At 37.0% G+C, this 26714-nt stretch overlaps 1 protein-coding gene across 1 annotated transcript; it reads right to left on the reverse strand.

Annotated features, from left to right (window-relative positions):
• Positions 1 to 1742: 1742 nt before the first annotated feature.
• STRADB (STE20 related adaptor beta) lies at positions 1743 to 18328 on the reverse strand. Its single transcript, XM_070933243.1, has 12 exons — positions 18085 to 18328; positions 15890 to 15946; positions 15114 to 15194; positions 12762 to 12864; positions 11311 to 11432; positions 10888 to 10996; positions 10377 to 10500; positions 8647 to 8818; positions 6521 to 6625; positions 5669 to 5895; positions 4778 to 4820; positions 1743 to 3519 (listed from the first exon to the last, which is right to left on the reverse strand). The coding sequence occupies exons 2-12, from the start codon at positions 15899 to 15901 to the stop codon at positions 3367 to 3369; spliced, it is 1251 nt and encodes a 416-aa protein (XP_070789344.1). The 5' UTR covers positions 15902 to 15946; positions 18085 to 18328; the 3' UTR covers positions 1743 to 3366.
• Between the last annotated feature and the right edge of the window lie 8386 nt (positions 18329 to 26714).

The following is a 26714-nucleotide window of genomic DNA, read 5'->3' on the forward strand; positions in this document are numbered from 1 at the left end:
CTGAGACCCAGAATGATCTGAGGAAACTGGGGAGTAAGACCTCTGATGGTGTGTTAACTGCCCTGAAGCCCACTCTTTAATGGGCACATCAATAGACATCGAGTAGTCTGATACACGGGAAGCCTTCCTGTGGCTGTGGCTGCGCTGCAATCCAGCTGCTATGCCCCTCTCAATGGCTTCAGATATAATGGCCTCCATGCCAGGTGGAAAGTGGCCTTGTTGCTGATTCCAGCTGCAATCAGGGTAAATGTCACCTCTGCAGGTGAAGACCTGTGTCTGACAGGCTGTTGCCATACTTTTAAGGCAGAGAATCCCTATTGCTAGGCAGATTGCTTGCCAAAGCCTGCTCAGCAGCACCATCTGGTGACATGGACTGAATGGGCCGGCTGACAGAATCTCCAGTCAGAATTAATGGCCTCACCGGATTATGGCGGGAAGAGGGTGCTGCTTGGCTCTGAGGAAGACCTGTGCCTGCACCCCCCCAATACCTTGACCATCTCCTGCTCAATCGCCCTTTGGCGCCTTGCCTCATCCTTCTCTGTCACTTGAGGGCATTGCGGCTTTCCTAGACCTCTTAGTGAGCTTAGCTGCTGCCCTCCTGCTCGCAGACCTCAATCCCGAGGTCTCTGCAGTGCCAGCTCCCTGCCTGGGTGCCTCTCCCATTTCCTTAGTCAGATTTTTGAAAAGCGGCTTCTCCGTTGGTACTGGGAGCCGTGTCCGCCATGTTGGAGATAGCCGCAAACAAGCTGGGATCAAAGGCGCCATTGCTTGCGGCTGCTTCCAAGTGTGCCCACAAGCGAGCAGAGGCTTGGGAAACGAACCCCTTAATCCTCAAAGACTGCTGGCGGGGCGAAACAAGTGTGCCCACAATCGGGCAGGGACTCTGCAGCAAGTTCAATGACTTGTTTGACAGCTCTCGTGCTGCCCAGCCGCCCTTCGGCGCAAAGCGGAGCGCAAAGCGGAGCACAAAGCTTCCCACTGCGCCGGAATCTGAAAGAGCCTTGAAGCCGAAGGCTCAAGGGATAGCGTCTGCGAGCAAGCTCAACTGGCTGCCCAGTCAGGGACCACCCTCTGGTGGCCTGACTTGCCGCAGCGCGGCCTTCAGCGGGCTTATGCTAAAAGCACTTCACACTGGAATAGTTGGTGGCACAGCTGCACGGTGGTGATATAGCTGCCACAAGGAAATTCACAATCAAGGAAAATAACAAAGGTATCCAGAAATCAGTTGACCTACGCAAAAACACGTCTGTCCACAGCTAGGACTGAGACAAAAGCTGGAGACCATTGGTGTAGGCGTGTTCTTGCAGTTTTGACAGTCTTAGTTCTATTGGCTAGCAGACGAGGACAATCCATTCCTATTCCTGGATGCTGCCTCCAGTACAAGCGAGAATTCAAAGTTCCAAAGTATCTTTATAAGTACAAATCATCATGGTTTATTCCTCACAATGATAGACATTTCTTGATAGGGCAAAAAACACTGGTAATTTTTTCACCAGATTCTTTATGTATTATTTGCTTTAAAACCTCCTGACAAATACAGTGCAATTTTCTCTAGATTAACTTGTTTGTACTATCTTGCTACAGACAAAATTAGTTACTGGTCTCAAAATAGTTCTAGGGTATTATTCTAATCATGCTTATTTGACAATCTGTCTAAAACAATAGGGCTTCTAAATAGCAATGCTAGCATTATATATTCTCTTATTGTTGAGCATGAAATAAGGCGCCAGTCACTCAAATGATCTTTGTTCAATATTTTATTACAATTAAATTTGTCAGAATTAGGTTGACAATACATAATTTTCCTTCAGTAGTTTCCTAGTTAAAAGGTCACTTGTAATGCTAAATAATATTGTATACTTAAAACTAATTTCTATTTTTACATGAGTAAATAGAATGTACATTATTGAAAAATCATTAATAAAATATTAAACCATCTCCAAAAGTATGCTGTACAGGTAACAAGAATTTAGGTTTACTTTATTCAATTATTCACAGTACTATTCACAGAAAGCAGCCTTTTTTCCTGTTCCTTTATATTTTCTGTTTGTAATTAGGACTGAACTTTCTCTTCTCAAGAAAAGCAAAGCTACGAAGACAAAATGACTTAAAGTCACCTTTTTTTTTCTCAAATGCCTGAGCCTAAGAGAAACATTAACCAGATCTCTGTTCTTTCACTGACCCTGGAGCTAAGAAGTGGAAAGGAAATGGACTATGAATCACAATCCATTGATAGATGCTTGTATTTCAGTAGAACGACATCACTGAACACAGCTCAAAGCCTTCCACAATATAGTTTGTCGTAGTAGGCTAATAGTCATTTGCCCAAGTAATACAGATCTCTTTTATATTAATCCTACAAATTTTGGTTCAAATTTTGGCTACTTATTTAAAGGATGAATATTTTTCCTGAACAGCAGATCACAATTAAAGCTATGAAAATTAAGCAATATTCTTAAGTATATAGTCAAGTAATTTCAAGCTTCTATTTGGCAAATTATTTTTTCTTTGATTTCTCAAAGACACATGTTCCATTAAAAACAGCTATTTTTTTTCAAGTTACAGTGTTGGCTACTTCAACAACCACTGAAAGTTATGTAGTAGATATCCAGCGCTCTGAGAGATTTCCACACTGACATTTTTTGCAAGCAGGAAAATACACTATATTTTAAAGAAGTTATATATTTGATATAAACTTGATGATAAAGAGATGATTAACAATGTATTAAATAAAGAATGGAAACAATATTTCAAATTAATATTGGAAAGGTAGACATAGAACATAAGTACTGTAAAAGCATATGCCATTCCAAGCAAAGTTTTACTATATAAATGGATACTATTACAGTTCAGATGTAACAAAGATGTAAAGAACTGTACAGATATTTCTGCAATTTAATTAGTAAAGGTAAGTAAATTCTCATACCACTTTGAAAAAAATTCTCTGTATAGCATCATCTGTATAAGCCTTTAGCATTTTCAAGTATACCAAAACAAAAACTTTAATTGAACAAAAGCAGCAAGTAAATCATATTATTTTCCAAAGAAGTATAGGAGTCCTTGACTTACAACCACAATTAGGACCAGAATTTCCATTGCTAAGCAAGGCAGTTATTAAGTAAAAGGCCCAATTTAATGATCTTTTTTTGCTATGGTGGTTAAATGAACAACCATGGTTATCTGGCTTCCCCCACTGACTTTGCTTGTCAAAAGCTCATTAGAAAATGGCAATCACATGACCATGAGGATGCTGCAACGGTTACAAGTGTGAGGACCAGTATCAGTCACTTTTTTCAGTTCTGTTGTAACTTTGGTCATTGAATGAATGGTTGTAAATTGAAGACCACCTGTATGGTCTTAGTATTCCTAAAATTCCCAATATGTCTTTTTCTCATTTGGCAATCTACATTCAGATTTATTCCAGATGGCAGCTGAATGCACCGTTGGTATTTGTGAGTGATTACGTTGGATGGCAGGAGGCAAGAGTGAAAGTAATGACCCCTCTGTTTCTTCTTTCACCTGAAAATTAAGAAGGCAGTCATTAGAATAACGACTTTACATCACACATCTGTTAAAACAATTATGAATACCTTCTCAGAAGTTTATGGAAATACAATGCAAGTTCTTGTTGCCCAAATATTATTGCTACTAACTAAACTTAGTAATTAGTGATTGCTAATAAAGACTATGAAATCAAGGGCTTCTTACAGATAGGTCAATGGCAATTTCATTATAAATTCAGATAAAATGGCCATTCTTTAATCCAATGGTTCTTAAACTGGGGGATAATCTGGGAATATCCTCAGAATAATGAGGAAATTTGTAATTACTGGTTTTTGAATCAAGAATGAATCTGCCACTGCCAAGATTCTTGTGTAAAACCATGGAGTATGGCATTTTTTGTGGGGGTAATAACATTATTCAAGACAGGGAAAATCAGTAATTGGGTCAAATAATATAAGAATCACTGCTTTAGTCAACAGTTTATGCTCACCTCCCTTCCCCTGAATGCAAATAATTACATTTATTGAAAAATAGAGGTAAAAGTGTTACATAGGCTGCCTTGAGCCCTGGAGTGAAAGACAGAATATTAATTGTAATTCATTTATGCAGAAAGATACAAATGAATCCATACTGCAGAAGATATACCTCCTATATTGTTCTTAATTGCTAAAAAAGGTGGTTTTTTTCACGTTGAGAGGTGAAAAGGAAACTCTTACTTTGAACAAAATGTACAGAGTAACATCCTAACAGTAGATATCTGAACAACGCATATATAATGGAGAGGGGACTGGGCAAGGAAAGGAATTTTCCCAACTACTTTTTTCAAAAGGAAAAAAGCATTGCTGGCTCTATAAAATAGCTGTGTTTATGCCAACAGCTATCTCAGTTCTATGGGTGGGGCAAGGCAAGCAAATATAAGTATTGCCTACCATAGATATGATATTATGAGTTCTTTAAAATAAAACTAAGAACTGGAACAAATAAGTTGCAGTTCTATAACCAATCAAAATCACAAATCAAAAAGAAAGCCAACACCTTAATCTCAAACAGGACTTATAAATGGACAATGCCTATTACACAAATCACACTTGCAGAAATCACATAATACATTATTTCACCAGTTCATAAATTTATATATTAAACTGCTCCAAACAGTTATCTCCTGTTCAAATCAAAGATATTGCAGCTTCCAACATCTGATTTGTTTTCTAGACCCAAAGACTCAGTGATATTATGTAGCTAGAATATCTAACAAAATGTATAACAAACTCACCTGCTTGAAAAAAGCATGTGACAGAAGGCCTCTTGCTGATGGCCTATATACCAGAAGGAAACAACAGATTAGATTTTTAATTTTTGCAAACAGCTGGTAATTACTTCCCCTCTCTTGCAATTTTTAGCAAAATCAGTTGATTGAAAAAAGAATCAGTATTTTTCCCACTTTAATTATTCCATCCACATATCCTTGCTACAATAGATTAATAGTTTAAAAATAGAATACTGCAAATATATTTTTCAAGGTCTTTAAATATGAAGTTTCAAATTTGTAACATTAATTAAAAATGATTTTATCAACCATCTTTTAACTGACAGAGCAGTACATACTAAAACATAAATATTACTGTCTTAATAAAGATACAGTTTAATATACTTGAGCAACATATGTCATGGGTAGAAAAAATGTTCCTCTAAATGTTCATCTAAATATTTCTTTCCATCTCTCATTAATTCTTCTTAACATGGGGAACAAAAGAGGCAGGTTAAATCATTTACTCATATATTTTTTCATATATTACTCCTTAAGGGCTCAAGGTATCTTAGCATGGAAAAAAAAAACAACTTGCGATTACATCTGTAAAAATGACTTTTAAAGATGTCTGAACACTTATATGAGAATAATAAAATATTTCAAAATTTGATAATTTCATGAAATTTCAGACATTTTAAAAATTTGCTTTAATTTTTTTTATTATTATTTTTTGGTTGCCATCTGGGGATACTATGGGTCTTCTGATAATTATGAATAATCATGGATGTCCTGCTGACAATTATAATTTGGTAATACTGTATGATTTACATATATATAAACCAGGCTTTCAAAACAGCTCTAATTTCAGTTTAAAAATAATTAAACTCAAATTTGCACATTATTTTAAAGCATTACCTTTGTTCTGGGTCCTGGTGCAAACACAATTCTATCAAATTATGGAAAGCAGGAGAGAAAGTTTTAGGTGGAGTCTGTAGTCTCTCACTTGTCATCGTGCGTGTCATGCTTTCCCCAATTCCAGAATCAATTCCTGACTGAGAATTTTTTATCCTAGATTCTCCACATGAAAAAGTGTTTATAGCCCAAGGACAGTAAGACGGACCTTTAAGTTTTTGCAGCAGCATCTGGTAGAAAGATACAGAAAATACTGGAGTCACTTTGCAACAGTGTCAGAGAAACACCATGACTAAATGAATGCAAAATGTCCAAGTACATTGTGGCTGCATTAAATAATAAAGTTTTGCAAAAGTATTTATCAGAAAGTTATAAAACATGCAGTTTTTCCTACAATTCAGTATTCATTGGGAATTAAACTCAAGTCAATCATAGAGCTGGAAGGGACGTTGAAGGTCTTTTAGTCCAACCCCCTGCTCAAGCAGGAGACCCTATACCATTTCAGACAAGTGGCTGTCCAGTGTCTTCTTAAAGACCTCCAGTCATGAAGCATCCACAACCTCTGAAGGCAAACTGTTCCACTGGTAGGCAAGCTGTTCCATTGGTGACATACTGTTTTGCTGCCAAAGAAGGGCTATTTAACAAATGCTTAGAACAATGCTTCATGGAGTGATCTTTGCATGAACCAAGTATTTAGTGAACTTAAATAAGAAATCATTTCATCCAACCAAATCAGTCAGCATTATACTTCTTAAGAGAATTGAATCTAATTCTTAGAGAATTGAAACACTAAGTACATAAAAATTCAAAATTAAGAGATGTCTTATGCTCTGGAAAATAATAGTTAGTCAATACCTGTGTGCGAGGCATATCCTGAAAAGGTACATGCCCATTAGCTAGTTCACAAGCTGTAATGCCCACACTGTAGATGTCAGATTTCACATTATATCCATGCATATCCTATAGAAGAAAACACTTATCAGGCAAATTCATTTGTTCAAAGGCTGTCAATGTACATTAGGAAATGGATGAGAAATATTTAAACACGCCATGTACAGTTCTATTATTTGTACATATGGAATAAGTTACTCTACTAACTTAAATAAAAAGGTATACCTCTGAAGTATACAATTAGGTTGTACAGTAGTCAACTATTTTAAATATCAATGACATGCAACTTCATAAAAGATTGTAAAGATATTTTGGGTACTTTGATATAATTTAGATGTGCTTGGTAAGTAAGTACATAAATATCGTAACTTTTTAACATTTTGTTTGTTTCATTTTGGTCTTTTAAAATAATAGTCTATTCTCCCCAAATCTGGAACAAATGTTGACAATGTGTGTTGGGCTACAAGTAAGGAGAATGCTCCATTCAGATGAAGTATTTCCATAAATAGGAAAACATTTAAAAATATCTGTTAATAATACAATTATATGTAGATTAAGAAGTAAAAATATTTATCTATCAATCCACAACTGGACCAATATACTACATATATTGCAATGTAAAACTTTCAGTGAAGAGGACTTCATCCAGAAGTGGATTGATTCAGGCAGAGTATTTTACATTTATATATGTGTGTGTACTTACTTACTTATTTATTTATTTATTTATTTATTTATTTATTTATTTATTTATTTATTTATTTATTTTATTGGATTTCTATACCGCCCTACTCCCGAAGGACTCAGGGCGGTGAACAGCCATAGAATAAAACACATAAATACAAAAATTTAAAATAGAATAAAAATGAATTAAATAATTTGGCTGAGACAAACTTAAAATACCCAATAATTTAAAAACAAATTAAAATTTACATTTAAAAGGGGAGAAGATTTATATGTATGCCCATTTGTATGGCATCTTATATTAGATGTTTAAAATGTATAAATGAATATACACAGATCCTATGGAAAGCACCTATTTTAAATGGGAACTTCTTCCATATATTATATGATGAAAAGGAAAAAGAAATAATGGAAATATATTTGAAATCTTTGGATAGAACAGGGGTGTCAAACTCAATTTCATTGGGGGCCGCATCAGGGTTGTGTTTGACCTCAGGGCGTAGCCTGGATGGGCATGACCAGCTTGACGTCACTCATGGTGGGGGTGCCTGTGGTGGCCTAAGTGCTCTGCCAGTGAAAACAGGCTCCCGATCTCCGTTTTCAGCCATGACAGTCTCCTGCAGCCCTCTGTCAGCAGAAACAGAGCTCGGGTGGACCATGCATATCCCCCCAAGCCCCATTTTTGGCTGCGACGGCCTCCTACAGCCCTCTGCCAGTGCAAACAGAGCCATGCGGCCCTCCTGAGCGCCATTTTTGCTGGCAGAGGCACCATGGGCTGGTCCCTTGCTGTTTCCAGGGCAGCCCCAGGGATCAAATGTAATCATCTCACAGGCTGGATCCGGCCTCCAGGCCTTGAATTTGACACTCCTGGGATAGAAGAATCTTAATATGATGATGATAGTGTTTAACTATTTATACAATGTCCTTTCAAAGAAAGCTGGAGGGAGTTTATGACCATCTCAACTATTACAACAAATTTATTTATTTTCCAGAATACTGGAAATTAAATTCTACTGGAAAGAAATGCTAAAAATATATTTGTCAACAGAAATAGAGGAATTAAAAACAATTACTTTACTATGTACATATAACAACAGGCTTCCTGATTTTCAGCAATAATTTGGCAAAGGTAATTGTACATGGGACTATATGGATTCAGAGATACCATTTTAAACGATATGGAATATACATCTTGGAATCACAGTATATCTGTAATGCATCAAAATTCATAGTGCATACGTAGTTTTAGATAAAACATTAAATGCCAATATTTAAAAAATTGTAAAGAATGTAAACATAACATAATTAAGATTAATTTCTAGGATGCAGAATTTAAATATTTAATAAATTTCTGAGGCAGTATATATAGCAGGAAAGCACTTCCACAATGCAATCTAATATATACTGACCTGCCTTAGTAGTTCAGGACTCAGCCAAGGAAGCATAGATGTACTGAACTGGGGGAAATCATACACAGCTTTTAACTGTTGTCCACTGCTGACTAAACTATAGAGGTGATTTAAGCCCGACAAATAAACTAGGCCATCCCCTGAAATCAATATGTGGCTAGCTTTAATACTTCTGAAATGCAAACAAACAAATTAATTAATAAAACCCCAATTATCTTGCTAGAAAGACTATCCTATTAAATACATGTTAAGATTCTGATACATCACTTATGTAGATTTGATTCTTTTTAATAGCTATAAGCTTTTCTATAGCTTAAAGGTTATGCTATTCTTCATTGCATCAGAAAGAGAATTGAGGCATACTGCTTACGTTAAACTTGATGCTGTTCTTGCTTGAGTCATTCTTGAATTTAGTTAAGAATTACTTGACTAATAAATAGCAGATCTGAGTCTGTGAAGATGTATCTAGCAAAGATGCTCACAATATAAAAGATGCCTTGATTTGAAGTGACAATTTCAAATGATCCATTAAATAGGCCTCAGCCCAAGAAGATATAACTCTTTCTTTCTACTTCTCTGCAAGCCTGGGATGATAAACTGGCTTGTGGGCAGGATTCATCCCACAAAGCCTCTCTAACTAAACACCCAACAGTTCAGTTTATAGTTACATGCACTGAGAGAAAATGGAGAGAGACTGGATGGTTTCCTCTGTGGGCTAGGCTAGAGCAAAACAGAAAAGGTTCATGAGCTATTTATATGGTAGCCAGCCATTACCAGCTTATAGCCCTCAATGTTTCTAGGACGGAGGTAGATTTTTAAAAATCCCACAATGTGAAATGTGTGTGAGTAATCCCTTGGTCAGTGCAACATAAGAGAATTATTCTAAGTTAATGTGACCCATTTTTTCACATTTTTTCTAATTCTCTTCCCTCCTCCCCCAATCAGATTTTGAGTCTAAATATTTGATAGCAAAATTATAGTAGCTTGATGACTCACTCCCTTTTTTTAAAAAGCATATTTAAACAAAATTGCATGTTCTAATTTTAATAAGGCTATAAGTATTGTATTATATGCTTTTTATTTGTACAAGTTTTCCACAAAACTATATAGAGATCTTGCTGTCTCAACATACTCACTTTATACCTGAGGGTATGTACTAGAAGAACTATATAATGTAAGGTAATTTAGAACCTTATGCAGTAGAAGTCACAATGTATAGAACATGTCCAAATTACTTCACTGTAAACAATTGTGGTAATAATTCAAAGAGATCAATTTAGCTATACACAAGAGGTCCTATAGATAGATCAAGTTTTCCTTTTGTCCTGTCTCTTGTTGTACCATTTCTTGACAATGTATTTAGAAACTTCAAATATTTCTTAAAATTTAGGAGTTAGCAATTAGAGGCCAAGGGAAGGAACCCTTAATGAGCTCATGCATTCATCAGAAAATGCCTTGTACCAGAAATTAAATATTCATATTGTAATATACTCAAAACATGATATATTAAAATAATAGGAATATCTGTGGAGGTTTAATATATTTTAAAGCATTTTGGAATTCCCTCTGAGAATGAGAAATGAAAACATAAATTGTTATACTTGGTAAGGATATACATCTTAATCAGAGAATGATACTAAAAGAAAATAGATAAAATAAAATAATCACATAACTTTTCAAGCTTCAGCTGAAATCACTGGATGGATTGCAATGAAGTTCTTCCATATTACCTGTGAATATAACCATGTTGATGCATATAGTTCAATCCATTAACTGCACCAAAGAGGATATTTCCTATCAAAGCTTCACTCATGCCTTCAGGGAAGTAAGTCCTCAAGAGACAACTGGCTGAATCTAGAAAGAAGAGCCCAAGGTTTAGTAGTAACTCCTCATAATATCCTTATAATATAGGAAGGTCAGAGCTGGCCCAGATATTTTCTACCATAATTAGGATTATCAAATTCATTGAACTTTTGCAATGTTAAAAAAAAAAGCTCAGGAAGAGTCCTGGGCAGAATATAGATGTACATGATCAAAGAAGCACATTAGCACTGGCCTCTAAAGCCCACAACTGAAGCAATTCTGTTTCAAAAAATAGTCCCAATTGTTTCCTCTTTAAGTAATTATCCCACTTGGAAGTACAAAAGATTCCACAAACTAGGTACCAAAAAGCTGAATTGCTCTGCATGTGCAGAAAGAATTTAATAAATAAGGATATTTTTTTTGTAAACAGTTACTTACGGTAAGCCATGAAAGGAGAAATAACCCAAAGCATTCTTCCAGCAGTAAACACTGCCCAAAAAGTCAAGATATTCGGATGTCGGAAAAAGTGGGATAATATCACTTCATTCTAAAGGAGGAAAGAAATGTTTTAATAATCTAAAAGACAGGAAATATTCCATGCTGTTTTAGCCATAGGAGACTATGTGTGTGGCACGAATGATCTGAAAACAATCCCTGAATCAGAAAAAAAAATAGGTGGCTCATTTCAATGTCAAAAATATAAAACTGAAATTACTTGAGAAAGCTATAACTAATTCTCTGTGAGCAGATTTCCAAATTTCTTTGCATATCTAGAATTACTAAGAATATGGGGATATAGGTAAAAGTCTCAACTTATATAACCTTGCAAGCATTATATATCAAGTTTAAAATCATGTTTACTTGTAAAGCGTTTAAAAGTTCTTCAGAACATCTTTCCAGATCTGTAATTCTTACAGCCACCAGTGTTCCTGTCGGGATATGACGGGCGAGGTAGATTGAAGTTAAGTTGTTATATCCTTTTCCTACAAAGTAACAGGAATATGCCACTTAAATTCTAATTAATTAACTAATAATATTTTGGAATGGTATACAAATAAAGTAAATAAATAAACAAAATGTTCTTATGACTCACAAACTCTTAACAATTGTGAAAAAGAACACCTTTCAAAGCAAGCATAAATATCTGATGTGAACTAGAACACAAGAATCTGATTCTGAAAGCTATCTCATAGTTGAAACGATCTTTTTGTTTTAAAAAGATTACAGGTAGTCATTTAATTATTATAATTGGGACTGGCAACTGTTGGCAATAGTCATTAAGTGAAACATCACATGGTCACATCAGACTTATTATGTCAATTCCACTGCAATTGTTAAGTGAATCATTCCCAGTAATTAAGCACAATGTTATGTGATTGCAACTTGCAACTTCCTGCTGGCTTCCCCATTGACTCTGCTTGCCAGAAATCAGCTTTGAGGTCATATAACCATGGGATGTTATAAATGCAAGCCAACTGTGAAGCACCCAAATTGTAATCATGTGATTGTGAGGATAATATGATGGGCATAAGTTTGAGGGCCAGTCAAAAATCTACTTTTTCAGCACCATTATAAGTTTCAATGGTCACTGAACAAAACTGTCCTTAACCAAGGACTACCTGTATTATGTTCTGGTGACTATCGAATGATAGACAACGTGCAATTTATAAATTTACAACTTATTCAGAATAGATCAATGAATATTGGTGTAGCATGTTAAATGTTTAAGGCAATAGTGTACAAAAAATGAAATAAGAATTAAAACTGATATTTTAATAGGGTTTACCAATTGAAGTTCATTTAAAATAAATCTTAAGCAGTTCATTAGCATAATAGATATCTTCACACCAATTACCAACATCGTGTGGTAGTTACATACAAAGGTGCTTGTGTAATACCATCATGAATAGACAGTATTCCAATCTTATTCACTCATGTAGGATCTGAGACAATGGAGAAGAATGCAAACAAACATTTTCTTCTGGTTAAAAAAGAGGTGATAGATATTGCAGCTGAAAAATAATTATTCATGCACGATTTGACAATATCCTTATCCTACTGAAGCTACCATGAATAAAAACAAAGACTAATATCAAGACTTACTGAATCAAAGGCAAGACAGGAAGTTAAATGGAAATAGGTTATAAAATACAAGCAAGCATTAATAAAGATAAAACTGATATATATCTCAGACCTATTGGCAGGGGATGGCAAAGGGTAAAATTTCTAATCCATATCTTCGGTTCAAGTATAAACTAAAGATCTCTCACTTAAGATAAAATAGGAACATCTTTCCATCACAAAACAATCACCTATCTCCACCTGGAGATCATAGTGTGATACATCAGAGGACAATGGTATCTGTTCATCTCCTCTTTGGGTTGATTGGCCCCAACATACAGCAAGTTCATCTGTCTGAATAGGAAAAATATCTATTAATCTTTATTATTTAAAATGGAGTCATTTCACATAAATTTTGAAAATCTTCCAACATTCCTGTCTGTGTATCATTTCAAAAGTGCCAAGTGGTTTTTAATTTTGCCTGGTTTTTGATGGAAAGAACTTCTTTAATTGGGGTGTAATTTTTTTTATCAAGTTGAATGTATTTAATTTCTAAAAAAACCCTATGTGGCTGATCAGATAAGGTACACATTTCTCTATATCAATCAATCAATCCATGAAAAAGCCAGACATTCATTTTCACTAAAAATATTATATAATGTAAGTACTTTAAAACCAAAATACTAAACAATATATCCTATCTAAAGTGCTACCATATACTCAAGAGCAGGGGTGTCAAACTCAAGGCCTGCGGGGCGGATCCAGCCCGTAGGGTACTTAGATCTGGCCCATGGGGCCAGCCTGGAAATTGCAAAGGACCGGCCCGCAATGCTTCTACTAGCTAAAACGAGGTATGTGGGGGGGGAACACGCAGCCTCCCCCCCTTCTCCCCCCCCCCCATTTCGGCTGCCAAAGTGCTGCAGGAAAACAGTTGGGAAAGAAAATAGTTGGGAACACAAGCAGCAATCAGAAGAAAAAGAACTGGTCAGGAAAGCATTTTTTGAAAAAAAAAATTGGGCACGATATAATTCTTTGTACTGGCAGGTTGAAGAGGTTTCTGAGTTGGGAAATGTTGACCCCTAATTTTGTTTCACTGACACTCATTGAGAGGACTGGAAGACTTCTGTTTTGGTGGCAGAGAGGACAACAGAAGGGATCCTTGAGGCTATACAGACTCAACTTTAGGCAGCTTTAATCTATCTGAATTTTGCCTACAACAAGTCAAGGCAAGATGATCACCTTAGCAGCATTTCTTTCCTTTCCCTCATTCAGCCTTTTTCTAACCCCAACTTTTCAACTGCACTTTCTAGCTTGCATCCATTGTCATTTTTTCCTATAGCCAGAAGGGTTTCTTTCCTTGCTTGGGCAGTTCCCTTGGCTGCCTTTTCTGGGCTGAGTCTCCTTTTCTTTCTTCCTCTGGGGCTTCCTCTGCATCCTACTGCTGTGACTTTTACTTCTCAACTCACTTTTTGTCTTTTGAGACTATTCAGAAAATCATATCCTGGGTTCATTCTTATTTCAAATTGACTAGCATCGACCTCCTGCGCCCCATTTTGGCTGCCAGAGTGCTGCAGGAGGCCATCCAGGCCAAAAATGTTTTGGTTGACAGAGGGCTATCAAAACTAAAAACAAAACAAAGGGAGAAATGTTTCTCCTTTTGCATTTGAGCATGCAAGAAGGGGCAGGAAAGAAGAAAGGGAAAGAAGAAAGACAAAGAAAAAGAAGAAAAGATGGAAGAGAGCAAGGAAGAAAAAAGAAGGAAAGAAGGGAAGGAAGAAGTTAGAATGAAGAGGAAAGGAAAAAGAAGAAAAGGGAGGGAGGGAGGGATGAGTGTAATGAGGGAAAGTCTGAGGGAAGTCCTGCCTTAGCACTTGGCCACCAAAGGTGCCTCCCCCCGACACGAGTTCCATGTCACGCCCACCATGGCCACGCCCCATGCCCCCCAGTTCTTCGAGGTCTAACACAACTCTGATGAGGCCCTCAATGAAATAAAAGTTTGACATCCCTGCTTTAGAGGACAAAAAATGTATTTGGTACGTAATTCCAATTCTCTAATATATACAGATAGTTCTCACTTACTGACCATTCATTCAGTGATTGTTTCAAGTTGCAAGGGTGCTAAATGTGTGGTATTTACAACTGTCCTCAAAGTTACAGCTATCACAACATCCATGCAATCTTATGATTGAAATCTGGCAACCAGCTTGCACTTGCAGTGTTGTTGCAGTGCCCAGCAGTCATGTGATCACCATTTATGACTTTCCCTGCTGGCTTCCCTAAACAAAATCAAAGGGGAAGCCAGGAGAAAAGGTCCCAAGTCACTCAAGTAAGTCTTCCCCATCCTGCAACAACCATTCCCAGGCCTCAAATTATTTCAGTGTGCTGCTGCTATCACTCACATATCCTCTCCCACCTGGCAACAGCGATTTACCCACCTGCCAGTCTGCTTGCGAGTCGCTGGGACTTGCATCTTCCTGCTGAGTTCCCCACTAATTTGTTTTTTGGAAGCCAGCAGGAAGTATACATTTTAACACAAGTGTAAACACGATTATGATAGAAAACGTAATACTAGTTCTGCTAAGGTAAGATTAATTTTCTCTTACCAAGCCTTGATTACTGATGCTTTCTGATTGCTTTTCTACTCTAATGGATTCAACTCGTGTCCGTAGAATACAGGAACAGTCCTAAAAAGATATTTGAAAGTAGAAAAATAAAGCCTTTAAATGTAACTCACTAATCTACACTCATCTGTTATGATATGAAACTGCAACCTCAGTGCATAGTAATAACGAATTAATGTCGACACTGTACACAATAAGAAATGAATCCTTTCCAAATAATGTCATCTCAGTGGGTTTAGGGACATCTAAGAGTCCATTTTGAAAGATCATGATTAAATTCACTTTTTCAAATTAAGTATAGTACAGTTCTCTGAATTCAAAGCTAGATAAATAAGAGAGAAGCTGAACGTAGTCATCCAAGTAATCCCCTTTTTATGACCCTGTAAAACGGCCATTCCAATTATTAATTTTATCCCTGTAATCTTTAGTTTGGGATACTGTTCATCAACAACTTGCTGTGGGGCCTGAACCTGAACATTATATTAAGATGTAATATATATATATATTAATATATATTAAGGTGTAAGAGGAGGCATTAAACCACAATTTTGGGCTATGTTTTACAGTTCAAAGAAGATTCTATTTAAAAGCTTTGACCCTGGAAAATGAACCAAAGTTCTGACCCTCTCTCTGCAATGCTCCACAATGGACAAAATAATTTTATTCTCTTTGTACCTCTTTATTATATTTCCAACATGCAGATTATTTATATATTAACGCCTGCTAGATTTCAAGCATTAAAACAAATATGTGCTTACCAAACAAGACATGGAACTGTTTTAGTTCATGGAAAATATCATGCTAATCCATTTACTCTGAAATAGAACATTAAGATATTAAAGATTACAATACATTCAACATCCAAATATCAACCAAAGATGTTTCTTTTCCTCTTTGGCCATAAACTTCCACAGAAATCCTCCAACATATAGTGTTCTGGATAAAATTAATGATCACTAGCACAACTCATCAAAAATATTTGAAATCATAGTCAAGCATTATCAGAGTTATATCAGAAACCATTTCAGGACATTGACGTAAACAAAGAATATTAATTTCTTTACATGATCTGAATTAAGATTGATTTATTACATGTCTGAAATCAGTCCATGTAACCATGACAGTGACTTAACCACAATTGGTACCCATAGTTTATAATGTTTACAAAACTTAACTATAGCACCACTTGTTTGAACTAAATTGAGGTTTTTTTCTTCTGCTGCTTTTGAATATGAGATAGAAACTGGAAATAAGTACATTTGGGGAGTAGGAAAATTAACACCACCAAGAGAGCTGGTTACCACCCCTTCTAACTCTAGTGCTGATAATAATGTGGCATTACATTTCTTCTTACTAAAATGTAACACTCTGTCAACCTTAACAAATGAAGTACAATTGGTTGTGATTTGACTTACTGACTGAATAATTACTGTATATTCATGATTGCACGTCAAATTAACCTCATGCAAACATATTTTTATTTGAGAACCATTTTTTTGAAAATGTATTATTTCTTTCTCTAAACATATTTTATAAAATAACATGTTCAGAAATGAACTCTAGTAAAATCATTTCCAAAATTCTTTGCATCAATTGACCTGTTTTCATCACACAAACAACACAGTAATATTCTCCTCAAAGAGGCCTGCAGTTCTTTTAATGGATTTCCCTTTAAACAAAGATAAAAGAATACGCTAAGACTTTAAAAATATGAAAGATTTTAAATTCAGAGTTTGCACACATATGCCTAAATCATCATTCCAAATGCCAAAGATTTTTTGTAAGTTATTGTTTTAATATTAGCTAAGATGGGAGTAAATGAATAGGTGGAAACCATCAATATGTATATAAAAAAACGGAGGAGTACCATATTAGAAAGCATGATTTTTAATCTCAACATGCATATTTTCTATTTTGACTACAACCTATCCATATTGTCCCCTTTGTAAGATCACCAATTCTTCCATTAAAAAAGGATTGTGTACATATGCCTTGAGAGCCAGTTTAATGGTTAAGCCTAGCACCAGGCTAGAAACCAAGAGATCTGCCTTAGGCAGAAAAGGTAGGTGGGTGACTTTGGGCTATCATTTTCACTCAAACCTAGGACTTGTCCAGACAGTTTCTGAGAATCAGACATGATTGAACAGAAGAAAAAAAGTATGCCTTAAAGATGAACATGTTAATTTTATTATAAAAGCTGTTCTCAATCTGTACTATATCCATTTTAGGTAACTAACAAAAGAAATAGTGAGGAATTATAGCCATCAATAAATTTTAAATTTAACAAATTCTAATACCAGTAGTTATTCACCCCATCCCCCCCACAAAAATAAAAAAATCATTACAAATACAAACTACCAGAAAATAGGGACAAATGAGTGAAGCAGAAGTAAGTTAGATGCTTAAAATTAGTATTCAAATCAGTGAAACGCTCAATCCATAACAGAAAGATATATTGCCACTCCTGCTTAAACGTTTGGACTGTAATTTGGGCTAAATGCAATGCAATCAGGTGGATGGATTACTGTATAATAAAAAATACTTGCAATAAAACTGCATATAGGATCAAGGATATCTCATCATCCTAGGCATCTTAACATTAACCAATACTAGCGCTAACCTTTCAGTAAGAACGTAGAACCTTCAAAGCCTTTTGAGTATTTGATTCTTGTAGAGGCAGCCCTTTTTCACCTGAAGAAGCAACATAAACATTGCGAGACTCCATCTCCAAAGTTTTGTCGCAACAACTTTAATCACCCAACTGAGTCAAAACTAATTCAGCCGGAAGAATAAGCAACTAGGAAAGTTTTCGTCTTTTCCCTCTTACAGGAACTGTGCGGGGAGGTGACTTTGGGTGTCCCGCCTTCCTATTCCACACGTACCCTCGTTTGTTCCCACTTTGCACCGACTCTTTTCCTTCACACCCGGCCCGACTTTAACTTGTGTGTGTTACCTTCTCCAAATTTTACCAGGAACTCTGTCCCATCGAGCCTCGTAGGGCTTCCTCCAGAGCAGAATCAGCCACCCGAGGGGATTAGGCTGATCCGGGGGCGCGCGTGCCTTGTTTGGCCGGTTCTCGGAGAGCAGCGGCGGGAACCGTCGGAGGCGGGGGCAAACGCCCCCCCAGTACCGCGAGGCAGACCGAGAGCCGCCCTCCCTCCGCCAGCTCTTTTTCAGAGACACAGCGACCCACGACGGACCCCAGGCCCCTCAAACTTCAGGCCCCGCCCCCTAGAACAACTGCGAAGAAGTCCAAACCGGCGGCGGAGACCAACACCAGCGCCTCCCACCTAAGGGACTACGAGCCCCATAGTGCTCTGAGATTCATATTCGCATGAGGGGAGTTTCCAAGGGGGGAGGAGGAATGGAAGGAGCTGTTCCCGCCCCACCGTTGCACGATGGGAATCGTAGTTTCAAAGCCAACGGGTGGCAGAAGCAGTTTGGCGAGCTCCTTACGGGATAGCCGTCTCGCAAAGCGGGAGGAGGCGGGGCGGCGCGACCTCTTTTCGGGGGCCGCCATCTTGTAGTCCAGCGTGACCGCCTCCTCTATCCCTACCCCTCCCACGTTGCCTCACTCCGTTCCGGTGCTCCGAAAGAGGGAGCCGGGGAGGCTCTTGCGGTAACAGCGGCAGCTGCAGCGCGTAGCTTGAATGGAGTGAGGTGGAAGCGCCCAGGTCGAAAAAATTCAAATCCGGGAAGCGGTAAGGAGCAAGGGAGGGGAGCCGAGATCATGGCTCCGCGTTTTCCCTGGTTTTATGCATCCGCCCATTGCTGCCTTCTGTCCTTCCCTTTCTCTTCTTCCATTTCTACAGTCGGTTCCTTCGTCCCTTCCCCCCAATTCCATGTTAAGATGGATATTCTCTTAAGAAGAAGCACTGGCTGGACCAAGGATTTAGTACTGTCAGCAATTGATCTGGACTCCAAAAACGACCGCGAGATGCTTTGCTTTCCAAGAGAGATTAGAAAATCTGACCTGTATCCATTATTAGGGCTGGAGGGAGTCGAGCATGACAACGATTGCATTCTCACACTCTTCCCTCCTTCCCTTTCTCCAGTGTTGCCAGATCCTCGCCTCCCTTTTGCAAAAGGTCCCCTTGACCCCTGATTTCCCCCCCTGCCTTTCCTATTTCACCTGCGAGCTATTCCATCTCCTGAACAGGCTCTTCTCTTTCCTTTTGTAGCCGTAACGAAAAATGTTCAAAGGGGAAGGAGGAGTGTTTTTTTTAAAAAAAAGAATCAGAAGCGAAGTTGGAAGAAGAGGTGGCTGTTCCGTGCGCGACTGCGGTTTGCACATTTTGTATGAGTGCCTGGTATAAATCCATCCCAACCACGAAGCAGCTGCTGATGTTGATATTTTTTGTCATTGACGTCTTGGCTAGGACAGTCGAGATTAGCCGGTGCCTGTTTCTCCCTCCCACCGTTTTTTAAGGAAATTATAACAATCGGCTCTTTCTCTTTTTCGGGATTAGCTCACTTGAATCAGTAGTCAAGAAATAAAGAGAAATCGTTATGAGCTCAGAAGCTGGTACCGTTGCCTATTGGGATGGGCAATCAAACAGGGTAGCCATGTCTGTGGATTACTATAATCAGATTGATTTTAAGTATCAGCAATGCACTTATTAAAACATATGTACTGAGTGTTTAGTTTTATAAAACCACTCCTCACTGCAGTCTCTTGGCGTTTAATAGTAGACATATTTTGATCAACAATTCAATGAATTACAATACAAATACATATAATTACCATAATATAAACTTAAAGGTATAAAATAAAAGTAAAGATTAAGTGAGTGATATCAATTCATCTTTCAAAGGCTCTCCAAAAATGAAAGCTAAAACGGGCCAATCTGATTTCTAGTGGGAGTCAATCTACTAACAACAATAATACAAATAATTTTTTAAAAAGTAAATAAATAAAAAAAACACAAACAAAAATGTTGATGGACCATTGGGTCTTTTTCTGTTACCAGTTTTCTATGTTTCTAATGACAATCTTCAGTGATAGTTTGCCTGGTTTTACATAAGGCTACCCTACAGTGTGGTTTATTTGTTTTTGAGATAGTATGACATGCAAATCCATCCCAAGAAATAATCCATAGGTTACAAATTATAGAAGTTAATTCACATACTATACAACACCAAACTACTTTATGACTTAATATTATATGTGAATCAAACATGTAATATAAAAATGTAAACTTTATTACTAACTTTATAACAAAGAGCTAAATTTTTCATTCGAAAATTAGCATTATTTTTCAAATGAACAGAAGTTTACACCGAAGATGGACTTTCTGAAATGTCAGTTAAAGCAAATGGCATATGTTACTCAAAGTCATTCAGGTGGAACAAACTTATTCCATTGTAAAATTGGTATAAGAAAGCAAATATGGGTACTCATCTGTAAGAAGAGTAAGACTGGCAAGAATTTACAAGTAGTTCTTAATTTACAACTACAATTGAGCCTAAAATTTCTGTCGTTAAGTTGTTGTTAAGTGAATTTTGCCTCATTTTACAACCTTTCTTGCCATAGTTGTTAAGTGAATTTGGCTTCCCCATTGACTTGGCTTGTAAGGACGTCACAAAAGGGGATCACATGACCCCAGGACATTGCAATTGTCATAAATATGAGTTGCCAAGTGTCTGAATTTTGATCACGTGACCATGGGAATGCTGCAACAGTTGTAAGGATGAAAATGGACATAAGTCACTTTTTTCATGACGTTGTAACTTCAAACAGTTACTAAATGATGTGCTGTAAGTCAAGGACTACTTGTATTGTCCTTCTGAAATGCCAGCATGTGGATATCTATGGACAAGAAAGTCCAGTTGCTTCTTGAAAAAGCACCTTTAGGAAGTCCTGCCTGTGGAATTAGGGCTACAGAAATCTGGATGACCACTAAATAGTAGCAGAGAGGTATAAAAGTCCTTAACTCTTTACTGCTATTTAGTGGCACTCTCCTCAGTGACGTACGTCAGGCTCACCACTGCTGACAGAGTGCCACTGGTTTACTTGAAGAAACTGTTGGTAGAAAGCATTCATTTTATATTCTAACAAGTATATTATACTGCTTATATCTTATTCTGCTGTTTAACCTTGGCTGTTCAAGTCCAGTCTTAAAAAAATTTCTGAATACTGATAGCGTCAATTGTTCTGCCTTCCTCTCTCTACACACACTAAAATTCGAGTCTCTGTTATGCTTTGCTATAGTACAGTATTATTCAGTATAGTATAGACAAAAAAAAAACACTTTGTGCTTAGTGTCTCATTTATCCTTGAATATTGCTATATTGTTGAATAATATCCCTTGTGGTATATCTTGTTCTCAAAAATATTAACCATATGGCTTGGGGAAAAGGGTTCTTCATTAAGGTCAAGATGCAAGCCTGAAGCTTCCTAATATATTGCCAAGCATATTATTTATAATATAACATTTAAATAGTATCTGATGTAATAGGACCAGTTACTCCAGAGCCATTTTATATAAATCACTTGGAGTAACCTAAGTGCAAGCAGTAAACCATTGCTTCTTTTGGGGAAAATAATTACATCTATTGTGAATATATAGACAACACTTAAAGTGTAAGGTGCTATAATTATGCCACTATTAATGAAATAGTACTAGTGAACCAACCAATAAGACCAAGGAGTTTATAGTGGACTATAGAAGGAATAGATCAGACATCCAGCCCTTACTTATCAATAGACACCAAGTGGAGCAAGTGGCCAGTTTTAAGTTTCTGGGTATTATCATATTCCAAAGTAAGCCATTTTGACTTCTATAAAATGCTATAAAAACCTCTGTAAAACATAGTTTTATACTTCAATATTGACAAGTTTTTAAATTATAGTAAAAATGGTTTCTTTGTTTCCTTAAACTGGCACATACTAAGGAACTTGGGAGTGACTAAATTTGGCCTTTAAAATAACAGTGGTGCACAATATTCATTCATTTGGTGTGGCACAATAAAGCATTTACAATCAATATTTGTCAATATGTTACATGCACTTGTTTTACCAAATGTTGAGAAACATTACTCTATATTTAGTAAAATGTAAGTCAAACTAGGTACATTCAAAGTGGAACTCGCTTCTTTGTGAGTTTGTTTAAGACTGTAAATATTGCAATTTAAATTGATTGGATTCACCCATTGAAGTACAAACTAATGTGTTTTGTTCATTTGACGTAGCACGTTGTATAATCCAATCAATTGTGTTTTATTCATTAAATAAAATGATCTGCTTGAGCAGATCATGGTTTAATGTGAATCAATCTAAATATTGGTCTTAAAGCAGGATATATTTTGACTGATATTTTGCCAAATTAGATTATTTTAAATAATGTCATACAACATGGCTGAGAAGGACCTCCTCTAAATGGTGCTACTATGCAGTCATTTCTCATGTGCTCCAGTGGAACGTTTGGAGAGCTCATCCAAAGTGCTGCATAGCCCTAGGATTCCATACATTGATTTTGTTTTAAAATGATATTGGAACAGTTTGTTATGCCTATTTCTTTTTAATATATTTCCAGACAGGCATTCTTTTAAGAGAAAGCCAGTTAGTATGGTGGTTAAGGCATCAGGCTAGAAACCAAAAGATCGTAAGTTCTAGTCAGGGGTAAAATTCAGCAGGTTCTGATAGGTTCTGGAGAATTGGTAGCGGAAATTTTGAGTAGTTCAGAGAACCGGCAAACACCACCTCTGGCTGGCCCCAGAGTAGGGTGGGAATGGAGATTTTGCAATATCCTTCCCCCAGGAATGGGGAGGGAATGGGGATTTTGCAGTATCCTTCCCCTGGAGTGGGGTGGGAATGGGGATTTTGCAGTATCCTTCCCCTGCCATGCCCGCCACACCACGCCCACCAAACCACGCCCACAGAACCAATAGTAAAAAAAATTGAATTTCACCACTGGTTCTAGTCCTGAGATTGTTGAGTCTCATCTTAGACATGAAAGCTGGTTGAGTGACTTTCTTATCCCAGCTCACTTCTAAGGGTTGTTGTTATGGAGAAAATAGGAGAAAGAAGGAGTATTAGACATCTTTACCACTTTGAGTTATTCATAAAATTATAATGATAATAATGGAAGGGGCAGAATAGAAGAAAAAGAATTTTAAAAAATCACAAAATACAAAGAGCTTCAAATAGAAGTAGTACAACTGTGTTAAAAGAAAGCAAAAATAATATCAATAGTAATGAGGGCCTTGGGTATAGTCCCAAAACATCTGAAGCACCACATGAACACCATTGGCATTGACAAAATCACCAGTCACTTGCAAAAGTTAACTTTACTTAGGACAGCTTACATCCTGCAATGATACTTTTAGCACCATCAAATAACAACATCTACCTATCTTAGGTCCTTGGCAGGGATTCAATAAGTGAATAAAAATGCTTAATTATTTCTTATTTTCTTACTTTCAAAAATCTGCATTAATATAGAGTTCAATGAAACTCCCCAAATTAAAGTATTCAAAATTTTCTAATAGGATAGTGCTGAAATGATCATCTGTGATTTCACAAACTAGCTGAAAACAGAATTGCTAGAAAAATAGCATTATTGTACAGTTGATTTTATAGGTAGTAGATAAAACAAAATTAATTTAATTTTTTTGTTACCAATCTAGTAATACTGTATAATATTTTGATTTTCCATCATTTAGATTTTCAAAAAGGTTTAATGTTCACATGTTTTCAAAATGGTTAATGCCATTAGAAAAACCCAGGCAGAAGTTTCTTTTTAGGTTAATATGCAGGATATATTCGTATATGAAAAATCATATAGTTAATTAAATTATATTTGTGATTCTGGCAAAGCTTAATTGGGTTATAAGTTACATGGAAATTGTTCAGATTTGTTTCATTCTAAGAAACTATCTTTAACTAAATCACAGTACAGTTTTTCCAAGGTGGAGAACCTAATCAGTGTTCTGGTATGCTGATAAACAGAAGAAAAAAAATCAAATATTTGGAGAACGTTTATGGAGATTCTCAGTCATCCAGGTCATGGTTGTGCCAAAGGTGCTTTTTTCAAGGGGCAACTGGAGTTTCTGGTTTTTCTTTGAAGACATTTCTCTTCTCATCCAAGAAGCTTCTTTAGCTCTGACTGGATGGCCCACTATTAATTTTTATCTGTACTAGTTTACGTTTTGCTTATTTTGTTTATTTTTACCATATTTTTCAGAGCATAAGATGCACCTTTCCCCCCCCCCCTAAAAAGAGAGTGAAAATTTGGGTGCATCTTATACACTGAATGTAGCCCCGTTCAGCCTCTGAAATGGAGGTTTCAGAGGCTGGAAAAAAAGCAAGGCGCAGAGCTCACAACCAATGAAACTGTTACTATAGTTCATCTCTGGGAACAGCTGTTTGGAGGTATTCCAGGAGACTGATCCATCCCCAATCAGCTTTTTTCTTATTTTCCTCCCCAAAAATTAAAGTGCGTTTTATACTCCGGTGCTTCTTATAGTCCAAAAAATACAGTAATTCATTTTTAAAGGAAAAAAAAATATTTTTGGCATTTGTGACCTAGCAATTTATACATGTATGTAATGCAATGTACTTTTCCATAAAATCATGCAATGGTCCTGCCTGAAGGAAAATTTATTCTGTTAGTGTTTGATGTTGAGATATTTCTGTTTCATATTTGAGTATACATTATAACTGGATATATACCAAAAGATAACTTTGCTATATACAGGTGAAACTCAAAAAATTAGAATATCGTGCAAAAGTTCATTTATTTCAGTAATGCAACTTAAAAGGTGAAACTAATATATGAGATAAGACTCATTACATGCAAAGCGAGATAGTTCAAGCCTTGATTTGTCATAATTTTGATGATTATGGCTTACAGCTCATGAAAACCCCAAATTCACAATCTCAGAAAATTAGAATATTACATGAAATCAATAAAACAAGGATTGTACATAGAACAATATCGGACCTCTGAAAAGTATAAGCATGCATATATACTCAGTACCTGGTTTGGGCCCCTTTTGCATCAATTACTGCCTCAATGCGGCGTGGCATGGGTGCTATCAGCCTGTGGCACTGCTGAGGTGTTACGGAAGACCAGGATGCTTCAATAGCGGCCTTCAGCTCTTCTGCATTGTTTGGTCTCATGTCTCTCATCTTTCTCTTGACAGTGCCCCATAGATTCTCAATGGGGTTCAGGTCAGGTGAGTTTGCTGGCCAATCAAGCACAGTAATCCCATGGTCATTGAACAAGTTTTGGTACTTTTGGCAGTGTGGGCAGGTGCCAAGTCCTGCTGGAAAATGAAGTCAGCATCCCCATAAAGCTCGTCTGTGGAAGGAAGCATGAAGTGCTCCAAAATCTCCTGGTAGACGGCTGTGTTGACCCTGGACTTAATGAAGCACAGTGGAACAACACCAGCAGATGACATGGCTCCCCAAATCAACACAGACTGTGGAAACTTCACACTGGACTTCAAGCATCTTGCAGTGTGTGCCTCTCCATTCTTCCTCCAGACTCTGGTTTCCAAATGAGATGCAAAAGTTGCTCTCATCAGAAAAGAGGACTTTGGACCACTGAGCAACAGACCAGTTCTTTTTTTCTTTAGCCCAGGTAAGACACTTCTGACGTCGTTTGTTGTTCAGGAGCGGCTTGACAAGAGGAATACGACATTTGAAGCCCATGTCCGGGATCCGTCTGTGTGTGGTGGCTCTTGATGCACTGACTCCAGCCTCAGTCCACTCCTTGTGAAAGTCCCCAACACTTTTGAATGGCCTTTTCCTGACAATCCTCCAGGCTGCGGTCATCCCTGCTGCTTGTTCACCTTTTTCTTCCACACTTTTCCCTTCCACATAACTTTCTATTAATGTGCTTTGATACAGCACTTTGGGAACATCCAACTTCTTTTGCAATTACCTTTTGGGGCTTTCCCTCCTTATGGAGGGTGTCAATGATGGTTTTCTGCACAACTGTCAGGTCAGCAGTCTTTCCCATGATTGTGATTCCTACTGAACCAGACTGAGAGACCATTTAAGGGCTCAGGAACCCTTTGCAGGTGTTATGGCTTACTTAGCTGATTAGAGTGGAACTTTGAGCCTAGAATATTGAACCTTTTCACAATATTCTAATTTTCTGAGATTGTGAATTTGGGGTTTTCATGAGCTATAAACCATAATCATCAAAATTATGACAAATCAAGGTTTGAACTATCTCGCTTTGCATGTAATGAGTCTATCTCATATATTAGTTTCACCTTTTAAGTTGCATTACTGAAATAAATGAACTTTTGCACGATATTCTAATTTTTTGAATTTCACCTGTATTAAGGTTTCTTTTTATTCTAGATTTTCATATGCAGGGGTGAAGCAAGAAAGAGTGGCAGAAAATTAATTAGAAAACTCCTATTTTGTTTAAGATGGGAAAAAGATATAATTACTCATTTAGAGAGCAGTAGTTAGGAGAAGAATTATTTAACATTAATGTCTGAAATTGAATTTGAACCCTTGTTTTCCTCTTCTTTTTCCCAAGATGGTGAATGAACGGGGTAAGATTGTGATGTAAAGATAGCTGGCAGCTTCAAATGTATCTTCATTTGGCATAAATTATCCTC

Source organism: Pituophis catenifer, unplaced genomic scaffold (genome assembly GCF_029215685.1).
Source record: "Pituophis catenifer annectens isolate HBS135680 unplaced genomic scaffold, rPitCat1.0.hap2 SCAF_1, whole genome shotgun sequence".
NCBI lineage: Eukaryota > Metazoa > Chordata > Lepidosauria > Squamata > Colubridae > Pituophis > Pituophis catenifer.

What these genes read in the sequence shown, in the direction of transcription:
- STRADB (XM_070933243.1), bottom strand. An exon ending in CAACATGGTTATATTCACAG is followed by an intron (nt 8,819 to 10,376) that starts GTAATATGGAAG and finishes TTTGCATTTCAG; the next exon opens with AAGTATTAAAGCTAGCCACA. An exon ending in GTCCTGAACTACTAAGGCAG is followed by an intron (nt 6,626 to 8,646) that starts GTCAGTATATAT and finishes TTTCTTCTATAG; the next exon opens with GATATGCATGGATATAATGT.